This window comes from Phalacrocorax aristotelis, chromosome 5, assembly GCF_949628215.1.
Source record: "Phalacrocorax aristotelis chromosome 5, bGulAri2.1, whole genome shotgun sequence".
NCBI lineage: Eukaryota > Metazoa > Chordata > Aves > Suliformes > Phalacrocoracidae > Phalacrocorax > Phalacrocorax aristotelis.
The window spans coordinates 65,136,010-65,157,310 of record NC_134280.1 but is presented as its reverse complement, the minus strand read 5'-3'; the positions used below and the strand labels follow the sequence as shown (position 1 = coordinate 65,157,310).

At 37.7% G+C, this 21,301-nt stretch overlaps 1 protein-coding gene across 1 annotated transcript in view; it reads left to right on the top strand.

The window, feature by feature from the left end:
• The window catches only part of LUZP2 (leucine zipper protein 2), a 200,217-nt gene that overhangs the window by 123,572 nt on the left and 55,344 nt on the right, over positions 1–21,301 (top strand). Inside the window, exons 6-7 of the mRNA XM_075094953.1 lie at positions 7,932–7,994; positions 11,144–11,206. Of these exons, the coding sequence (XP_074951054.1) occupies positions 7,932–7,994; positions 11,144–11,206 (126 nt within the window). The remainder of the gene's footprint in view (positions 1–7,931; positions 7,995–11,143; positions 11,207–21,301) is intronic.

The following is a 21,301-nucleotide window of genomic DNA, read 5'->3' as shown; positions in this document are numbered from 1 at the left end:
TTGTTATGCAAGAGATGAAATGCATTTTTTAGCTCTAGAACAACTTCTGACTGCCTCTAAGGAGCCGTTGTAGGCAGGCTCACATTTACACCCCGATCAGGTCCGTATTTAGGATGGAGACAAATCTCAACATGTGCTACAATTTTTTCCTGTGTTATACTTCCCAGGTTTTTTGCAGGATCAGGTAAGAACGTGACTAAAAATTTACTGTCTGTAATGGATCCAATCCAACATGCTGCAATGTCTTACCTCGTTATGACTTTAAATATATATATATTTTTAATCACCTCCCATTTAATTTTAGAGAAAGAGATTGGAAATAGAACCCAACCAAATATGCAAAATGTGTACTTCTATTATTGTTATTCTATATCTCCTTACTCTGGTTAATTTAACATTGGGCTGCCATTGTTACAGCAACTGTTTTATGATGCAGCAATACAGTGGTTCTAGCCATGGCTAAGAGATGTCTTCAGACAGCCTCATGCCGCTTCACTAGTGCAAAGCAAATGAACCTTCCTTAATGGAGAGATCCGGAGGTGATGCACAGCAGTAGTAGAGGCTACCTGCAACAAATTTTGAGGAAGGCAGGACTTGAGTAGCAATGGTGCATATGGAAGCAGTTGTCTGGAGTTATCGGTGTTTTCCGCTGGCAAGTGTTAGCTGATAATGTACAGATAGAAGAAAGTGGCATTGCATTTCAGTTTCACACAATGGGATTATATGGGGCACAACTGCAGGACATACTGTGTCTCAGACATCAGGAATTGCTTATTTGCTAGAGAGGAGACTTCGTATAAATTTGGGCTATCGCTGTGCATAATTGTCATGTATGCATAGAGATGAAGGGGTACTAACAAAATCAGTTCTTCTCTGGAGGGAGCTCTGTGTGCCTGGGTATATTTATATTTCCTGACTTCCTTTTTTCTGTCTGCTTCCTTGGAGCACAAATTAATCCAGGTTAATGTTTTGAAGAAGTTGTGGACAGAGCACTTCTCAAATGAACAACAAAAATACGTGCTCCATTCGCTAGATGTGTTGGTGTCTGGGCTTCCCCTGCATGCCTGGGGACTCATGGAAGCAGTGTGTTTCTAAACAGTTGTACCTGTTACCTGTGGCACCAAACACAAAACTCTTGCAAAAAACTCAAATAGAAGAATTTTGTGTGTTGCTTATCAATTCCTTCAGCTCAGCTGGACTACCTGAAATTTAGGAGAAAAAATAGCAGGGAGGGGATAGGTATGTAGAGAAGAAGAAATGTATGCTGTTTGTTTGGCGGAGTTTGCTCTTATGTGCCTTTGTCTGAATTGTAAGAGCGTAAGACAGGGGGAGAGGTTACAGAAAAAGAAAAACCCAAAAAAAGAGGACATTAAAAGTCCAAATATGTCTAAGCTGACAACAGCAGCAGTGTGATGTGTTTGCCGGGGTTACCCAGTTCGGCTGTCATCTTCTGGGTGTTGCATGTGCCTCCTAAATACAGCTCAGGCAGAGGGGCTGGAGGGCATTTCTGGGTGTGGAGAGGCTGAAGCCTGGCCATGGTGAAAGTGGGCTCTTGCCAGCAATTCAGAGCTAGGACAATGGTGCTTTCTGAGTTTGGATCCAGACAGATCTGAAAAATGTGTCGTTCATAAACTCATCATCAATACTAAAATACACTGAGCCCTTCAGCTGTTTGGCACGCTTGACCACTGAAGAACTGTGGGCAAAAGAGACTCAAACATCCTCAAAAATATCAAGGCAAACTTGTTCTCTTACAAAAAGTCGTAATGTCTTCACAGGCTGTAAAGGAAAGGTAGAACTGCAGTACTTAAGGTCTTATCTGAAAAACCTCACATAGTAGAGTGCAGGAAATTCAATTTATCTGTCTCAGAAAGATGAAGGGCTGAGCCAACCCTGCTGGGATTAAAGCAGTCACACCATTTCATGCTATATAAAACATTTTTCATCTATGTGAAATACAAAGCTAATATCCAAAACAAAACGGGTACCAATACATTGTGATATCGGATAAGTCCAGATGCTTTATTCTGGTCTGTTGCTGTCTTCTGATTTCCCTCCTAGGGGTGCAGTGAACCACGTTGGTTTAACAGGAGATGGAAAACTGTTCATCTTGGCAGTTGGCCCTGACACTCCTGCTGAGCAGAGTCTGGGGTTTTTTGTTGTTCTTGAGGTGTTGGGTTTTTGGTTAGGTTTTTTTTTTTTCCCTTAATAGGATGTCCATAAGAGAGAAATGTTCCAATGATGAGCAGGGGCTCAGCATGGTTTGATTTGCGCTATTCATCAAGGGGAGGCAGAGCCATATTTATCTTGTAAACAACAAACAACTGCTGTCAGACCTCAGATAAAATGTCTGAATTGAAGCTGATTGCTGGGAATAATTTTCTGAGAGAGAAAGTGATTTTCTTTCCTTGAACATACTTTGTGTTCTCGTGCTTTCAAAGGCTAGCAGGCAAACTAAACTTGTTTTGCACTTACAATGTCTACATTGTATAGTTTGTTCATTCTGGGTTGAGATCTTGATGGTGTTTCAAAGAGATAATACAGGTGTTTCAAATGATGAAACATAAATATAAGAGTATTAAAGCACTCATCTGTGTGGCCAGAGGTCTGTGTAAGCTAACTTCAAGAAACGACATCTGAAAATCTGGGCCTTTTACATCAGTGGCATAATTTTGCCCTTCTTTGAGTAGAGTATATGATACATCAGATAAATGTTAGTCCCCATAACATCAGATTTACAATGATGATAAATCCCTTTAAACTGGACCCAGCGGTAGTTTGTCACATTTAACAATGCCTATAAACTGTGATCTTGCCTTGTGAGGTGTTTATTGTATATGTTAAATGAGGAGGGTATATTACGAAAAAATACAATATGTAGCTATATAATTAATGGTTTTAATGAAATGGGTTTGCAGAAAAGGTAAAAAAACTTAAAATGCAACTGTAGAAGTTTGTTTAATGAGCTTTTAAGTGCATAATTTGTGCTGTTCTTACATCTTTGCCCAAATTTTCTAACAGGGAGATGGGAAATAAATAAATAAATATTTTTAAAAAAAACTTATTGAAGGAGATATGGATGGAAGGAGACCTGAATTTTATAGAACTATGAGTTAGTAAAATTCTCTAACAATATGAAAAGAAAGGACCTTTGACATCATGGTTATTGTTTTGTAAGAATGCTAAGGTGGTCATATTTCTGTATTTTTCTCCCCTCTCTCCCCGTTCTCTGGGGAGGTGATATGCTCAGTCTGTCATGGTAGGGACTGCAGCTTTTGTAGTAATGTCCAGGTGCACCTTTTGAGATAATTATTCACTCTTCAGGTGATTATTTTGGCTGGCTACTGGTCTTTGATTCAGGAGAATAAATGACAGAAGTGAAGGGATTATTTTCAAAAGTTAGGAATAGAAAGGAATATATACCTGTCTAGACAGCAAGCAAGGGTTTTTTTCCTTGCAGGCTCCAAAGGGCCAGTGGCAAAGTAACTATGACACTACAGCTTCTTCTGTGTGCTTTTATATCAGTGGGAGATCTTTAGGCAACCTAAATATAGGGCTATTGTCAATATTCATATGGTGCATTCAGCTTCTGTTAAGCCTGGTAGTATTTGTTGAAAATAAAATCAGAACTCAAAAAAATATGCAAATGTTATGTAAGTATAAGAGGAAAGGGGGAAAAAAAAGCAAGGGACTGACTGACAAATCGATTTAGGAATGAGGCAGAAAGCTTTTTATCTTCAGTATGGAAGCGCTGTGAAGAATATGTTAAATGTGACGAGTTGTCATTTAAGAGCTCTCACTTTTTTGGAGGACACCGACAGACACTGTGCTCACGTGTGGAACTATTTCTTGAGTGTAGGTACCAGGACAGTCAGAATCAACTGCGTGGGAAGCAGCAACAGGATTCTTCCACATGTGGCAACCACTGATAGCAGTTTTCTGCACCTGAATTTGGGGATGTGCTGTAACTACTGGTGCAAATGAGTTAAAATATTTAGTACATTAAGAATTAGATTACACAGTAAGTTGGCTTAATGATATGATTACTCCAGCTAACAGTGTGTGCTATAAGCTTTCCAAGATGTTCAATAAATTAAAATACCTATTTAGTTTGAATATAATGGTACCCTTTCTCTAAATCGAAAGGGCCATATCTAATTAAAATAATTTTTCTATACAATTTTAAGAGATTATTAGACATGTTTACAGATACTTAATTCATTCCTCAAACTGTTATTGTTTTTTAAACTTGAAATGTCCAAGACCTTTTCTATTCAAGTACTTCATAACTAATAAAATGTTTGAAATAAAAACTGCATAAAATTCTGATTAAACTTATTTGTACTTTGAAGGATGCTTAATAGGAAAATGAGAAGCATCTTCTTGAATCCCTATCTAAGACTTAGAAGTCAGAATTTCTGTCCTGATGTGATGTCGTGCCAGGGAAGGGGGAGAGGTGACTCAGATTCGCAGATCCTCTTGGTGTGAATTAAGGTGAAATGACACTCAAGGTCCATACACACACATTATTTTTACTATTTATAATCTTAATTGTGTTGACAGGGGCCCAACAATATTGTAAAGGTTACTTCTTAGCTAAAGTCTTGTGTTATCTAATTAGTTCAAGTCTTATGTTACTTATTTGTCCCAAGCCTTGTGTTACTTATTAAGAAACGGTGAAAGAATGAGGGAAGGGGGGGAGAGAGGGAGGAAGAGAGATTGACCACCGTCCGGGTTCCAGAGCTGGTGCAGCCAACAGGGGGTGTCTGGTCAGTAGGCGCACTTATTCAGGAGTCCCCCCAGTGGCACTTGCCTTCCCCCTTTTATGTCCTCCGGGCACTACTGTTCCCCAGGGGTTTCTGCATCTTGCGAGCGTCTGAGACATTCCTTGGAAAGGCTCAAGGAACCTCCACCCCTGTCCCCTTATCGAGTTCATCTGGTGCAGATTGTTTAGCTCTCCCCGCTAGCTATCTACATTAGCAGGCTTGCTCCTTACCGGCGTAGGGGCAAGCCTTCTCCGTCCTGAATTGAGTCGGTGGTCGTGAACTCCCCCTGCTGTCTTTACCCTTCCCCTAGTTAGAGCAGTTTCTGACTGACTTCACAATTTCACACGCGGCTGAGGTGGGAGGTTCCCTTTTATCAGTCTCTCAGTCCTTCTCCAAGGATATAGTTGTAAAACAAATGCCGCCTCCTCTCTCAGCTCCCTCCTCTGCCTGCCAAATTCTGTTTTGCAAAGCTCACATGGTTCAAACAGTTCTTTGTTCCAGGGGGTTACAAGTCAGCCTTGGTGTTAAATTGCTTTTTCTTCCAGTTGGTTTCCTTCTCCTGACTCAACAAGCACTTGTAACCTAAAAATCTTATTGATTAATTGATCTGATTTTGAATAGCCCCTTTCTAGTGAACTTACAGAATGTGTACCTGATGAGACTTTTCATTTTGAAACGTTTAATTCAGAATCCCAATCAAATCAGGTTCTGCTATACTTCACGTGTTTTTACTGGTATACTTCATATTCTGCTATAGAAAATTATCGCTGTTAGTCAGGATGTAAAGCTATACTTGACAGTGACACGTGATTTGTCAAGTAACATAAACACTCAAACTCTAAGCAAGAAGTTGTCATCTGCCTCTGACAAGCTCCTGCTTATTATCCTCTTAGTAATTGTAACCTTTAATGCTTGCTTTTATTTCTAAAAATATTAAGTACAGATTGAATCATGACTGTTTTGCCTACATTCTGGTAAACCTGGGGTTTTTCTGTTGCTAGTAGATGGGATAATGAGACAGTATTTGGTAAATCCTGTTAAACCTAGATAAATCTCCAAAATAGAGTCCATCTCCTAACTTAAAATATTTACATCAAGTTTTGTTTTTGAACTATATTCTTTGCCAGGCTACTGTGGCACAAAATGTGGAAATTGCAACAACCATCTAACACAGCGTGTGTCATTTCGAGGTGGTAGGCATTCAGTTCTTCGCTTTCTGGGTTACTACGGGGCTTTCTCAAACCAGCACGTGTAGAAGTTACTTGTGAACTGCTAATGTATTAATAGAAGGTATTTCTTATACTAGCTTATGCTTGGAAAAAAGGAGATAAATGAATAAAAATGTAAGGATTATAACTCATTCTTTCTTTGGTTCTGAAATGTGGTTAGAGTCTGTTACCTAAACCAACCATCGCCAGGCTGTAGGGGGACTGGAGGATAACGAACCTGGTTAGTCAAAACAAAGTGCAAAGTACAATTCTGTAATGAAGCAGTGCCTGTGGCACATCTCTTTGGCCGTCACCCCAAGAGGTGATGCTGATCTTTTATGTGAAACCAATCACATCTACTGTGTGATCACAGTCCAACATAGCTCTTCAGATGCACCCCGGTGAGCAATAGATGTGTTGGGTGTGTTTCATCTCTTTCGTTTCTATTTGGTTTATCTTTGTTCATCTTGTATCTGCTACTCAGTTCCCTTTGTGCAGAGCTGGTTGTCTTGTTCTGTGTTTCTGCAGTGGCTAGTCCAACAAGGCGCTGCTCGGTCATGATCTACAACATAATTCTCAAATAAAGAACAAAAAGTAATCAACTGTGAGACTTATGAGAATAACATTTGTCCTCCCTCCCCACACCCAGCCCTTTGTAAGTCACATTTTGTGAGGCAGAATCTGGGTTGTTGCATTCAAAGTAACATCCAGGTTCCTTTTTATTGCGTTACAGAGCTGTGGGTGCCTGTGTCTAACAGCTGGAAAGGATTTATTGTTTCCGCACTGATGTGTATTTGTGCCCGGTAGATAACAACAGTGAAACGTGTGAAATTATGTCATATCTTCTCCTTAGTTTGGGGTCGCGTAAAGGAGATTTCAAAGGGAATTTTAGTTTCTTTGCATTCGCTTTAATAAGAAAGTTTTTTTTCAATAAAAACTCCAAGCTTCTAATTGTGGAAATAAAGATTTCAGTGTCTCAGTGAGATTTGGACCTAAATGTGAATGGATGTCCTGGATGGAATTACCCTTTTTTATCTAATGTCAGCTTGTTCTTGTGTACAATATTCAAGAAAGCTGTTGCTATTCAGTAATAAATATACACTCCTGAACTGTGATGGGCTGGGTTTCTGTAGGCATGTTTAGTTCGTTAACACAGAAGAAGGTGGTTTTGGTGTATTTTTCATTTCTTTTTAGTGTAAGCATCTTAAGTCCAGCACTCGAAGATCTGCTTATCAAATACTTATGTTTCTGAACAGTGTTGAAAGAAGTCCACACTGCAGAGAAACCTTTACCCTTGACTGTCAATTATGGGGTAATATGAGTGAGGAGTGCAGAAAGAATTACCAGGCTATTGGAAATTCATTTTATCAAGGTTTATTAATTTCCCTGAAAATGAGAAGAAATACATTTAAAACTCCTATATGAAAAAACATATTGAGTTGGCAAAATGCTGTCAGGTAGTTAACCTTCTGAAGTTTTTGATTACTTGCAGTTTTGAATTATGAAATTTAGCAAAAAGACCCCATGAATTTGATCATCAAGGTCGCGTGATGAGATCTTGGCCCTATTATGCAGTTGTTACAGTGATTTACTGAAAATGATATTGAGCTATGCAGCTGACACCAGATAAGGATTTAGAGGGTTTTTCGTTCCTTTTCTACCTCAGCATATTCAATCTAAATTGCTTTCAGTTGCCTAGAGTGTTTTGGAAGGTTTCTATACATGTCCTGTTCCTGTGAAAGCAGGTTTTAATGCAAAGTCATAGTCTTTTAGAATTCTGTAAGAGAGGATATTGTGCCATGATGCATCTATCATGTCTTCTTATCTGTGTCTTTGCTGGTGACTTGAAGGTGTTATCCATGTCTAAAATAAAACTAGTATGATCAAATATTTAAAGGGTCACTTAATATTTCAATAATTCCAAGTAATAAACCTTTTTTTTTCCCCTCCTTCTCAGAACAAAAGCCTCAAAAACAAGCTCCTGTCAGGAAACAAGCTTTGTGGTATTCATGCAGAAGAGGTAAGTAAGGTTCTTCTCTATTCTAAATCTAACATACCCAAAAGAAGCTTGCTTCAAAGTCCTTTCTGGTGAGGTTCTCATATGTAATCTATATTACGTGTGTATGGTGAGTGTTCCTAAAGCACTCTCATCTCAACTTATTTCTGTGACTTCACTACAAGGAACTCTAATGTCTTAGAAAGTAAGGTGCAAACTCAAGTTTCAGACAAATAAAATAAAGGCTTGCTTAGGAAAAGTATCTATAGCTCTGTAGATGTATATTATACATCTATAATGTGTATAAAATGGACTTCCTTTCCCCAATTTCCATGCCTATAATAAGGCAGGAACAGCTAAATGCCTTTAAAAAATAATTTATAGATACAGGAAAGATTTATTATTGTTGATTCCTAGAATGTTTCATTATTTCAAGGAAAAAAAGGTCACTTTATAAATGCAGGGAAAGAAATCTCCCTCTACTGAAGAGTGAGCTAGCAAAGATAGTTTGTGATACAAAAGCCCTATTTTTTTGCAATTACATAAATGTACAAGTAACTGTATTTATGTGAGCAGTCTCTTTAGCTATTTAATTTTTCATGAAAGAGGATATTACTATATATAAATCTGATTTACTCATTTACATGACTTTAGTCATGTTTTTTGCAACTATAACTTCTGCGAAAGTCATTGCACGTTGCCAGAATGAAACAGAAGCATAACACTTTTCATCTTGACTAAAGTTTTCAAAATTATGGTTGAACATGTTTTCTTCATTGAAGACTCTACTTTTTAACTTAGAGGTCAAAACTTATGAGATCAAAATAGTGATTTCTAGTCATATTAGCTATTTGGCCTAACTAAAGGTCTGCAACCAGTGCTTCCGAGAAATTGTCAATGGTAGGAAACAATAGGATTTTGGGGTTGGGTTTTTTTGCTAGCTTGTCAAAATCTATGTTATCTTCCGGTGTCACTGGAGATGTGTTCAAACATGTTACAGTATATGAATACAAATATATTTTCTTCCCTTGTTTACTGCTAAAAATTGGCAGTGTCTGCCACATAGATCTTGGTTTTCCTCTCTTTTTCAAGTTTGTTTTTCCTAGCTGCATAACATCTTAAATGTTTGGTAATTAACTTGAAGATCTTTTCCCTGATGATGTCTCCTTTAATATTTGCAACATAAATGTCTTTAAATATAAGAGTGAAGCCTAAGATTAAATTAAATTTAGTGTAGTGTGACAAGCCTCGCTGTCAAGCGAACTCTAAAGGCAGCAGATTGTGAGTGTATTTTAAACCTTAAGAATCTCAAACTTTATGAATCATCCTGCGAATTTGTTGCTTTTAAGTGGGTTAGTGCTATTAGAATAAGCAAACATGCTACATGACCATACTTTTTTGTTGTTGTTTTGCCAGTTAGGGGTGTCAGCCAGAGAAACACAGTATTTTCTGCTCTTTAATTAAGTACTGTGCTCACCAAGCATAACGATTGTGTGAAATCAGTATCCTTTCAGTTATTAGATCAAATGCCCTTCATGGATAGAATTGTTGTAGTTGCATAGATGGGAGAATGCTTGTGATCCTACACAGTTTATGTGGCTGGCTTTTCTTCTGCAGGAATTCAGAGTCCTGGAGAGAGGAGGGCAGGGTGGTGCAGGCCTTGGGCTTTCCAAGAAGCAGAAAGGGGAACCTGCCAGGACAATATTGCCGGATGGTGTGGTTTAGAGTTTGTTATCCTCCAGCATCTAATGGTGCTCTGATCTGGCTGACTGCACTAAAGCATTTTGTATGTCCTCTCCCTAGAAGCCCAGAAAACCCACAAAACCACCAAATTTTAACACAAAGAATTACAGGTCATATACATGCTTACATTACACACTCTTAACTTCACCACAGGTTTGTGATTTAGCAAATGAGTGATACCTTCACTGTAACTCTTAGATTCCTCTATAGCCATTTTGAATCCTTTGTATGTCACAGAGACTGCAATTCTTAAGCACAACTCCTGAACAATTGAAGTTGGTTGAGGTTTTCTCATCGATCTTCAGTTGGTGTGGAATATATTCCATAGCTCTGCCGATTGCACTGTTTAGAGCAGAGGACAGGGCTGTTGAGTGTAGGCAATTGGCACGTTCTGCTGTGTAGGTGAAATCATGGCAGATATAGTTACAGAAGAAATGAGTGACCTGAACTGATCCTGGCTATTTGTTTCAGATTTTACAGAATGCATAACCAAGTTGGCCTTACTTCTTAAATATTTAAAGCAAGTTCTAACATTTTATTTTTAGATTCATTCATCCTTCCCAAAAGTCTGTCACTGAATTTGACTGCACTAGTTGGACAGACATCAAATCTTTCTAAAAGCTCTAATTTATGCAGGATATACTACCATCTGTATAATGTTATATTTATGGATGTGCTGTTTCAGTAAATGTGGAATAGACTTCTAATCCATCCCAAGGAATTCTAAACATTTGTTATTAACTAATGCGAGCAAACTTATTGAATAGTTGTTGAGACTGTGTTTTTTATTAAATAGAAATTATTTTGACAGAATTCTTAGATAAAGAGTGAAATACTTGGGTGTAGGATAAAAAAAAACATTTCTGTAATATTTTGTTAAAGAAAAGAATGGATAGACCATTACTTAAAGTTATTTTAAGGGTAAATTTAACAATGTTGAAAATAAATATCGGCCTAAGATGATATAAATCAGTAGAACGTTGCCTATTTTAGAGGACACGGTCACAAACTGAGAACTTAGTTTATTTGGATACGCCCTGGTCATTACAAAGAAGAACATATGCAACATTGTGGAAAGCTTTTTCCTCTAAAGAAAAAGAAGATTCTTTACTTTGAAGGTGATGCCTTCAGTTATGCTTTATGGAAAGTATTAATAATACCTCATATCTAAAATGTGTAAGCTAAACGGTTATTCACAACAGTATCGACTCATGTATGCTCTTCAGGTGAGTGCTGTTTTACATTTTCCTTGATACTTTTGCCTGGTTTAGACATCCTTCCCTGGAAAAGCAATTGACTTTAATTATTTTTCTGCCTTTTAAAGCTGATCTATTACCTGTTGTTGTCGGGACTTGCTAACTTTTTTTTCTGATCTTAAAATTAAATATTTAAAATGAAAAACCCCTTGATTTTATTATCCTTACTTTCAGTCAAAAAAGATCCAAGCCCAGCTGAAAGAGCTTCGTTATGGGAAAAAGGATTTGATTTTTAAGGTAAGTTTTATTTCACTAGAGTTAGCCAAAGTAATAGAGTTAATACGGCATTGAAGTAATGTAGGAGTATTATAGCTGCCTTTATTACTGTGGTTCTAAGGAATTATTGCCTTATCATCATACCAAAAAAGCTCACAACACTGAGGACAGACGTAATAGCATAATACAATTTCAGAAATATCATCTATTTTGGTTGGTTTGTTTTTGTTTTTTTTCTGCAAACCACTCTAACAGGGACAGTGCTTTTTATTAAATTGCTTTTTCAGGCAAGGAAGAGAAGATTCAGAGCCTAAAAAGTTGTCTGGTGTCTTTGTTTTTAAATAGACAAAAGCAGTGGAAAGTGTTTAGATTATGAATATCTGTATTTACACATTCACATAAAGCAATGTTCTAGTTTCCTGCTGGTGAAATGTGCTGTAACACATTTTTCATCTTTCTTACTGAACAATAGAGTATTTTACAGATGACTCCTGTTTTGTCTTGGGTTAGCAGTCCTCTACGGCAACGTCAGTTATTGTTAACACTAAAAGCAAATCTTTGTGTTTGTGATAAGCTTGAGCAATAGAATGTTCCTTAGCATTCAAATTCCTGTTATGGGACGAAACATCTTTGCCAAAACTGAAGCTTGTAGGAAAAAAATGAAACGTCTGTGGCTGATGCAATTCAAATGAATAGCCTGTCTAGGTAACACATTTAAAAAAGAAAGAAAAAAGGTGAGGGAAGGACAAAGCATGCAACATTTTGCTGAAGGGCATCAGGTCCTTGTTAACACAGGGAGAAGTTAATCCCTGTTGAAGAAGGAGAAAGATTCGGGTCACCTGACTGGAGGCTGCTAATTGAGTAGTGCTTTTATTCCCAGCATCAAGGGTGAAGATAAGTTGTCAACTTCAAAGTGACTGAGCTCGAATTACTTACTAAGTAATTCATCTCAATACGAAGTCCAGGTTGCCTTCTGGAAGTATTTAACTCTCTCTACTGTTTTTCTATTGTATGCATAGTACTGTACAGATGGAATAAGGTAGGCCATTTAAAATGTGCAGGGTGATTTGTATGTGGGGTGGGGTTCTTTTCCTTTTTTTTTTTTCCTTTCTTTTTATTTTTTCATTCACAGGTTGATTCCAAGGTTTCTTAGGAACATTTTTTTTTTCTGTTCATCATAAGACCCAAACCAGGGGAATAGATTTAGAGATAAAACCTAGGCATATTGTACATCTAGGCAGTTAAATTTTAATACCAGCTAGCATTAAAAAAAAACACCTATGATTTTTTTCCAAATTCAGTTTAGCAATAATTGAGAGCTTGAACAGAGGAAAAGATTACAGTTTCTAAACTTGCGTGGGTGTGAAAGCTTGTTTTCTTTGCTGAGGCAGAAGGTTTGTTCAGTACTACTCTCTACTTGTTGTTTTCATTATGCTAATATGCGGTCATCCTGAAAATGGATCTGAATTATTAGGTCGTGCAGTAATGCTCAGCAGGGGAGCACTCCTACCCTAAGCTGCCCACCTGAAAACAGCTTACAGAAGCGGGGAAGGAAAACATGAGCACGAAGTAAACAAATGGGAAAGACTGTCTGGCAAGTCACTGTCATACATAAAATGAAATCCACCTTCCCTCGATCCTAGTTCAGTGAGCTCTTTAGAGGGCTTTTCCTCAGGAACGATGATTTAGTGGTTAAGGTATAGGTGTTAAGATCAGGGGTTTGTGGTGGAGGAGAGGGAGTTTACTTGTGTTACAATGGACGCAATGCATCTAGTGTGAATGGGAATAGAAGTGGGTCTCATCTGACTGGAGATGGATGTCTGCATTGTAGACAGCTCTTCTAATCCTTGGAGAGCTATTCAGTCCTGCTGCAGGAGTCTGGGAAATACATCCTCTCGTGAAGAGTATATCTACATCTGACCACATGAATTATGCCTGAAACTCCTTGACCTACATTGAATAGATATAGGTTTGGATTATGAAGCAATACTAGGGCCACCAGCTCGGATGTAGGTCCCAGGTTACATAAGGGGAGTTCTGCTCTGAGTGCACATACCTGCGAAATAGTGAAAATGTTACTTGCTTTTTAGGGAAATTATGAACTAATGGAAGTAAAACGCTTTGAGAACCTTAGATGGATGATGTTAATGAATTGCGGAATGGATTCCAAAGTCCCACATACTGGGAACTAAATGTGCGAATACATGAAATCTCTCCTCACCGTGTGCAATTCTGTATGTGACTGACTGCCTGATTTGTTACTTTGGTATATCTTTTATGTGTAGTCAGATATATTTTTGCCAGGTTTATTTGTCGGTCTTTTTCCTGACTAAAGGAAATTTGATTTATGAAGAAAATAGAACAGCAAACATATGCTACCCTCCTAAATAATCATGTGAGATGTGGTTCAGTGCACAGTTCTGTGTGTCTTTCAGATCTGAAGACAGGCGTGCTGAATAGACTAGAAGCCATTTGGTATAGGGCAGAAAGCTTTTTAAATAGCTGTCTGAACAGAGAGAGGCTGCTAGGTTTGGGCAAGAACAGGTGGTATTTCATTTCTAATTGCTTTCATACTAGCAACTAAACAGATTTCTTGTTATCATTGCTGTTGAGGCTGTTTTGTGAAGCTCTGATTCTTTTTGATAAAAGACCAAAACGGTGGATGCCAGCACAGGGCACGAATGGCATGTGTGATAATCTCCTGGCTGCCAGTTACTGTCATGTTACAGGGCTTCGACCCTTTCCCCCTCCCACCACGTTCCCACCCCGTTAAACCTTGTTTTCTGTGTGCTTTACTGAGGACTTTAGGGCATTATGTCCTTTGTGTAGCTCTGAGCGTTGCAAGCTTCTCACAGCAGTTCACCAGAATGATATAAACTTCATATTAGATTTCTAAAGGGCACGAGGGAATGCTCCAGTCCGTGCCCGTTAAACTATTGCTTTCTGTGGTGGAATTAGTGAGAGGATATCTGAGAAGCTGACCGTGGGGCGGGGGGTGGTTTGCTTTTTGTTTTGTATCATCAACAATGAGAAACTAGTTCTTAAATTCTGGTAACTGCTATTGAAAATGACCCTGTACTGACTGGAGCTCTGGGGATGAAGTGGGAGAGGAAGATGAAGTAGGGAGGGAGGCAGCTTTCTCCTTTAATACTCTAGTGAATTGGTAAATCATATCAACTTTTAAACTGTGTGACAGTAACTTAACAGGTGATAGTAAATATAACCCGAGTTCATCATATTTGGCATTTATTTACTCTTATATTTTCAAAGTGTTTTCTAATCTAGATTATTATGTGGCGTGTATATGTGTATTTATCTATCTCTGTATACGGGATGTAACGCCATATGACAGATAAGCAGTGAGAGTCACAGAAACTAAGCGATGACTCTAGATGACAAAGAAACTAAGGCTACATTTAATTTTCTTCTTAATTTTATAGCTTCTTAATTTTATAGCTGTCATTGTAATTAGGTACTTACTAGTTCTGAATGAGCCCGCTCTTAATTACAATTATTTAATTATGGACCCTGATTCAGTGAAGTACTCTTAAGTTTAAATGCTTTGCTAAATTGAGGTCTGCATTTGTTTTAGGCATTCATAAACACTTGTTTTCAAATTACTCCTTCATTAACTCTTCCCAACATTTGACTGCACTGTCCTAGGAGCTGTCACATGTTTTACTAAGTTAGAAAAGAATTTAAATAATGTGGGTTTTTTGTTCATGCAATGCAAACATATGTGGGTGTCTGATAGGAATATGGGATGAAGGAAAATAAATTCAGCAATAACTTTCATTGTCAGTATTGCAGGTGTCTTGTTTTTCTGAAATAGTTGTTCCTTTAATCGTACAAGGTAAGAATGCTTCACCCTTATGGCTTGAGTATCTCTCTTTACTTTTTTGTGATGAATTTCTAAGGATTCTGCTTCAGTCTTAGAAAGATGAATTTCATCTACTGCTTAATCTGTTTTCCCTTCTTTTATTTATAGTCTGAGACACAATATACCGATAGACAGCCCCAAAAATCCAAAAGTTGTTAAAATGTAAGCAACAACTAAGCGTAGCCTACCGACGTATTTAATCATTGTTCCATAATATAATTTACATTTAAATAAGCAAGTAAATAGCATCTGCCTTACCCAAATAGGTGATTGCTAATGGGTGTTCTGTATATGGTCTTATCGCGAGCAGGATGGTTTATAACCTGCATCTTCCTCTGAAGAGCAAACATGTTTGCTGTGGTGGGGCACACGGCTGTGGCCAGTTACTGAAGTGGAGCTGTGAAGGTGGCTATTTACGCTGACGAACTGCTTGCCTGTGGCCCTGGGGGCTCCACAAACCTCTCCACATGTTTAGACCCACCAGGTGCTCAGGCAACAGAGTCAAACTAGAGGATGTCTGAGAAGACAAATGCGGGGCTGGGAGATGAGAAGCGTCAGGAAGCAGCAGAGACAGAGGTGCTCGAACAGAGAGGGAAAGGAGAAGGCAGGCAGGGAGGTTAGTGGTGGTGTCTGGGAGAGAGGAACGGGGTAGGGAAGAGGGAGGAAGGAGGAGAACCTTGCTCCCAATGCTTGGCAGCCTCTGCTGCTCCTCACGATGTCTAGCTTGTTTTGTGATGGTACTCTTGAGCCCACATGTTTCTGTGAAGTGCAGTGTCACAAGTTAAGATCTACAATGTCATTTACCTTCAGTTCTCTGTTATGCTCCTAAATAGCATTTGAGGTACAGAGCGCTCAATACCTCTAAGGGACTAAGCAGTACCACACCAACATTTCCACGTTAGGCTTGTCTTAGAACCACTTTACATAGACATATAAGAAAGAGAAGGCAGGCTTAAAAATAATGGGTTGTTTTTTTTCTTTCAAGGACTTGTTTCAAGGAAGTATTTCATTCTGGGAAACACCTGAATTGACTTTATATGTAAGGGGCAAAGGATGTGTTTTAAAGATTTGCCTAACTAAACATGTACTTAAAAGTCTGACATTTATAGTCAAAACCATTTTCCAAATTCTTTGCAGCACATACTGCTACACCAATCAATTCATTATTTGGATGTGTGAAAATAATTTTAAATCATGCATTTGATATCATAAACAGAGTCAAAGAGAAGCAAAATTATGTGAAATTGTTTTCACATCATACCGACTGGATGTTGTAAATATTTATACCATTCCTCCCTCTAAAATAAAACTGATGCCACCATACGTGTTTTCGTCCTTATTAGCAGTAGTTAATTACATGCCACAGTAAACCTGTTTCCCAGAGTTGCAAGGTATTTATTTCTGTGACGCAGGCTATGAGATTCTGCATTCCCTACGGAGAAAGAGGTGAAATGATTAAAGAAAACAAACCGCCACAAAACCACTGAAGACCTGACTTAGCAGAGAACTTGTGTTAGACATTGAAATATAAATGACTTTGTTGTCTGGGCTTGAAATAATTGATGACATAATTTTAAATCTTTGCTAACCTTTTACAGAAGTGCTTTGTGTGCTTGCAGGTGTATGAAGATGCAGAAGTTTCAGGTTTGCCAATACAATTCTAACTGTTTGTGTACAGTTGGTGGCCAGGCTTGACCTAAATCCAGCCATTCCATGAATGTACATTCACTTCACCCATGATTTGCACCTGCTTGTATTAAAATTATTATCAGGTGCAGAATTCGTCTGACCTTGCATGTTTGAAAAATTAGTCCATTTTACACGTTTTAAAAGATTCATTATGTCCACAGTCCCATAAAAGAACTCCTTTCCTTGAAGAAAGTTTTTCAAAATAGCAACATTGTTTTCCTTAAACCTTATTTATACACTGATTTATTTAGCACAAAAATAATGTTCTTATCTTTGGTGTTGCTTTACATTGCCCTGTAATGTTAAATGTAACTTCTGTTGCTCAATGTGAAAAGGAGATGATAAGAGAAAACTGAGGACAGTTTCCTATGGGCCTGTCATATCAACTTCCCTGAGAGTATACAACAATTTGTCTCACTTTCAGACAGGATCTCTACCCTGCAGTGTGTTTATTCATCCAGTGTGTTTCCTCAGCAGCTGGACCTTCTGCAGCATCCCTTGGGAAATTTTGCGATGCTGCTTAGGAGAAACAAAACGACAAAAAAAAGCTCTGATAAAATATCACTTATCAAGAAAAATGTAAAGCAAAATATTAGATTTTTTTTTTCCAGAGACCTTGAACTGGTGACTTTAGTAGGGATAAGAGATTCTATGAGCTGCAAGCTGACTTCCGCACATTGCATAACAACTGAAAAGAGTCTGAAAAAGGAGGCTTATTACACATTTAATATATAGCATTTTTAAGCATATTATTTTAAGAGAACAACTATCAAAGACTTCAGACCAGAAAATGTGGTCTAAACTGTCTTTTGGAGGTCATTGCTGGACTTTGCCAGAAATGACACAATGAATGAAAGTAGCAAACTGAACTTCCTCTTAGGTATATTTTTATTTATTTTATGATGTTTTCTATTTGATAAATTCAATCTCAGTGGTCTACTGTGGCTTGTATATTATTCTCTGATGATTTTATTAGCAAAAAAGAGGCTGTTTTTCTTTGGATTGAGTTTGTTTTCTACAAGCCTTTGCTTTTCTTACACACGATGAACATGAAATGAAAAGTGCCCACAATACAAGCAGAGTCTGATAGATGATGAAATGAAAAGCCTGAAAATATTATAATGACTTTTCCTTTTAATTGCATGAATAAGAAAGGTTACTTCATATTTATTGAGATAAGATTTTTATACATATGTGGCAATCCCATCGGCAGTGGTTCAGTTTTGGCAAAAGCTGTTTTCTTAGGAGACTGTGGAAAATAGAAAGGATGTTCCATATTCTCTGACTCCACAGAAGGTTCAGGTATATCTGTGTTATTCTTTCCAATGCTAATCTAATTTTTCTTTTTGAGAAACCTGCTGCAGTTCAAACTCCATGTATTTATGCTGCTTTGGACTATTCTAGTCTCTTAGTCTTTGTAGTAGAAAATGTTTTCTTGTATCTCTTGAATTTTCCATACTGAAATTAAAGCCAATTAGTTATCATAGACTTGGAAAGTAGATTTTTTTGTTCGTTTGTTTTTTATACCCTTCCTTTAAAGCAATATTTCGCATACTTTGAGATTATTATCCTATGTCTCTCACAGTGTTCTCAGATTAACATGTGTGGAATATTTTTTCCAGCCTTGCTTCTCAGTACCTGTTTGCATACCACCAATGCTTCATGTTAGTAACATCTGCACTTGTTTTTCTTGGTCTGTGTCCATTTGCAGCGCCCTGAATGGACACTGATGTCCGGCTGGACGTTTCACTGATACAGAGCAGAGCAAAAGGTTTTCTGCAGTCTGTACCCACAGAGTTCTTTGCCTTTTCTACAAAAACGTGACTTACTCAGTGGTGATATCATCCTGAGTCATTCATCCCCACTGTTCTGTAGTCTATATTTGTTTTATTGATTATTCCTGTCTGTATTTAGCATCTTATACTTGTCTTTAGTGAATGTCATCCTATTTTTTTCCAGTTTGTCAGGATAAATTTAGATATATCCCATCTTCTGTGACACACAGAGTTCTGGTTTGATGTCACTGGAATATTTAATGAGTATACGTTTAGTTCACAGTTCAGTTCATGAATGGTACATATACCAAATAAAACTGTCCCCTGGAGAGCTAGTCTGATTATTCTTTTCAGTACTTTTCCAAAAATTAATATTGTACTATGGATCTGAGAGTCATGACCTCTTCAGTTTCTGTCCTTCAGAAGATGGGTATCACATGTATGCTCTTCCAGTCTTCAGGTTTTTCATCTACTCTGCTGAGTCTGTAACAAACTTAGAGCCTAATATCACTTCCTAAAGCAATAAAAGTGGTGATGCACAAACATGACTAACAGAAAACAATCAAGTGAAAACTCTTATCAGTCTGTAATTGGACAGTCATATCAGAGAAAAAAATGTTTTGTCTAAAACATTGTGTCTAAAAATTTAGGACTACACCTAAAATAAGCGGTACTGTGTACCAGTGTTAAAATTTGGCTGAAAAGGGGTGGAGGTGGTGGTGGAAATAAATCGTATATCAACCCACCAAAAAAAATTTAAGATAATTTGGGGAAGAAAGGCTTAAGTAATGCTTTGTGTCAAAGATACAACATGGAATTTCCACCAGACCTTGAGAGATGACTCAGTAGGATTATTTTGGATAATTATTTCAAACTAGGATTTGTTCTTTTGTAGCAAAGATCTTTGAGTGAAGGAGACAACATCATGGCTGCAAGTATTGCAAATTGCTTTTCTTCATCTTTAGCTCAGGAATTATCACTCTTGTGCTAATATTACTAAACATTTGTGAGTAATAGATCTGCTGCTTTGACAGTGAGACATGCAGATCAGCCCAGGACTTATGCAGTGGTTTGCATTTCATGCTCTGGTTCCATTTGTATACATTGGTTTGTGCAAAGCCAGATAGAAAGATTGATGACATTTTTCTTTCAAGGCATTTTCAATACCAGGTGATTACAAAATTGGTAAACTTACATGTTTAATAGCTTAATCAGTAATTAATGCTCTTTCACAGAAGTTGCTGTATCTGGGGATATGTGGTACCTGGATATGGTGACAGCTAGGAGCACATTGCTAGGGAGAGCTGAATTTTCATGTTGCAGTGTGGTAATGTGCATCTATTACTTTGATGGCTTGCTTGAAAATTGCAGTGTTTTCTTCAAGGATTATTCCTGTTTGTCAAAAGTCATCACGATGGCAGGAAGAAAATTGTATGTATATTCCTCAAAGCAATTGCATCGATTGCTGAGGGAATGGAAGCGTAGTGTAGATTTTATTCATGTTAGAAGCTGTTGTTATATGAATATTGTTCTATTTATCTGTGGATTTCTAGAATGTGATAATTTTACAGAATTCTGTTTTGCTGTTTTGATGATAATAGGATTGAATATGAATTTTGTGCCAGGTTCCGAGGTGCGTCCTGGGGTGGATGACTGATGGGGTAGGCTGTGCAGGATTTTGTGGGTTAGTACGTCATGAGTGAGAACTGGTGTTCTCTCCGAGTCCAAAGACAAGAGATTGTGGGATCTTCCTTGAGGTATTTCTGCTCTGTAGTATAATGAGTGTTGGACTTAGTCTTCATGGTTTAGGATCCCTGTAGCTCTTGTTGCATGTGGTAGTTCAGTCTTAGAAATGGCTAGATTTTGGTTTTTCTTTCCAAGTGAGGCAGCTTGTGATGCTTTTTCTTTGTTTGTTCTTATAATGCTTCTGTTGATTATTCACTTTGGTATTTTTTTTTCTCAATCAAGTCAATATTTTTTACGCTTTTAGATATGTATTTGGATGTTGACTACTGTTGGATGTATAATTTTGGTTTTCAGGTTATCAATTATTTGTGATTAGATCTGGCTACTTATTGGATATAGAACAATGCTTTAAGGCAGGATATTATTGTTTTTCTCAGTAGAAGCTGAGGCCCCTGGAAGAGGCAGGAAATTGAAATTTGCTCCGTTGATTTTTGTAAAATATATTAGGGCTGTTGCATAAATATCTGTGGTTGTTGTTTGGACGGTAAAAGGTGGCATGATTACTTCTCAGATAGCTAATTTGTTGAGATAAAATAACTAGCATAGGGACCGTTTCCTCATCTTCTGTTACGTGGTCTTTTATCATTGTATGGTAAATGAGTACTTCTTGTTTTCATGAAGCACAAGATTTTATTCTTTAATTTGATGGCCTCTGTAGTAAGTTTGGGGTTCGGGGTTTTGGGGGTTTTTTGTTTGTTTCCACCCCCCCCCTGCCCCGAATGGTGGTATGGTGTATTTTCACAACATCAACAAAATTGTATGTAGAAAATATTATCTAGAGTATCTGTGTGTTGCTTAGGAAGTAGACGTCACTGTTTACTTTGGCATCTTTTTGTTGGTGCATATTTTCCATTTCAAATGCCATATTTTAACATTTTGTATACTGTTGCAATGATGCTATAATCATTACTAATGTGTTGTGTTAATGTTAGCACATTATGTTAGCATCACAGGAGGGGCCTAAAGATCTAGACAGAATTGGCTGCTGAAAAATACTTACAAGATATTTGCAGACAGACATAGGAA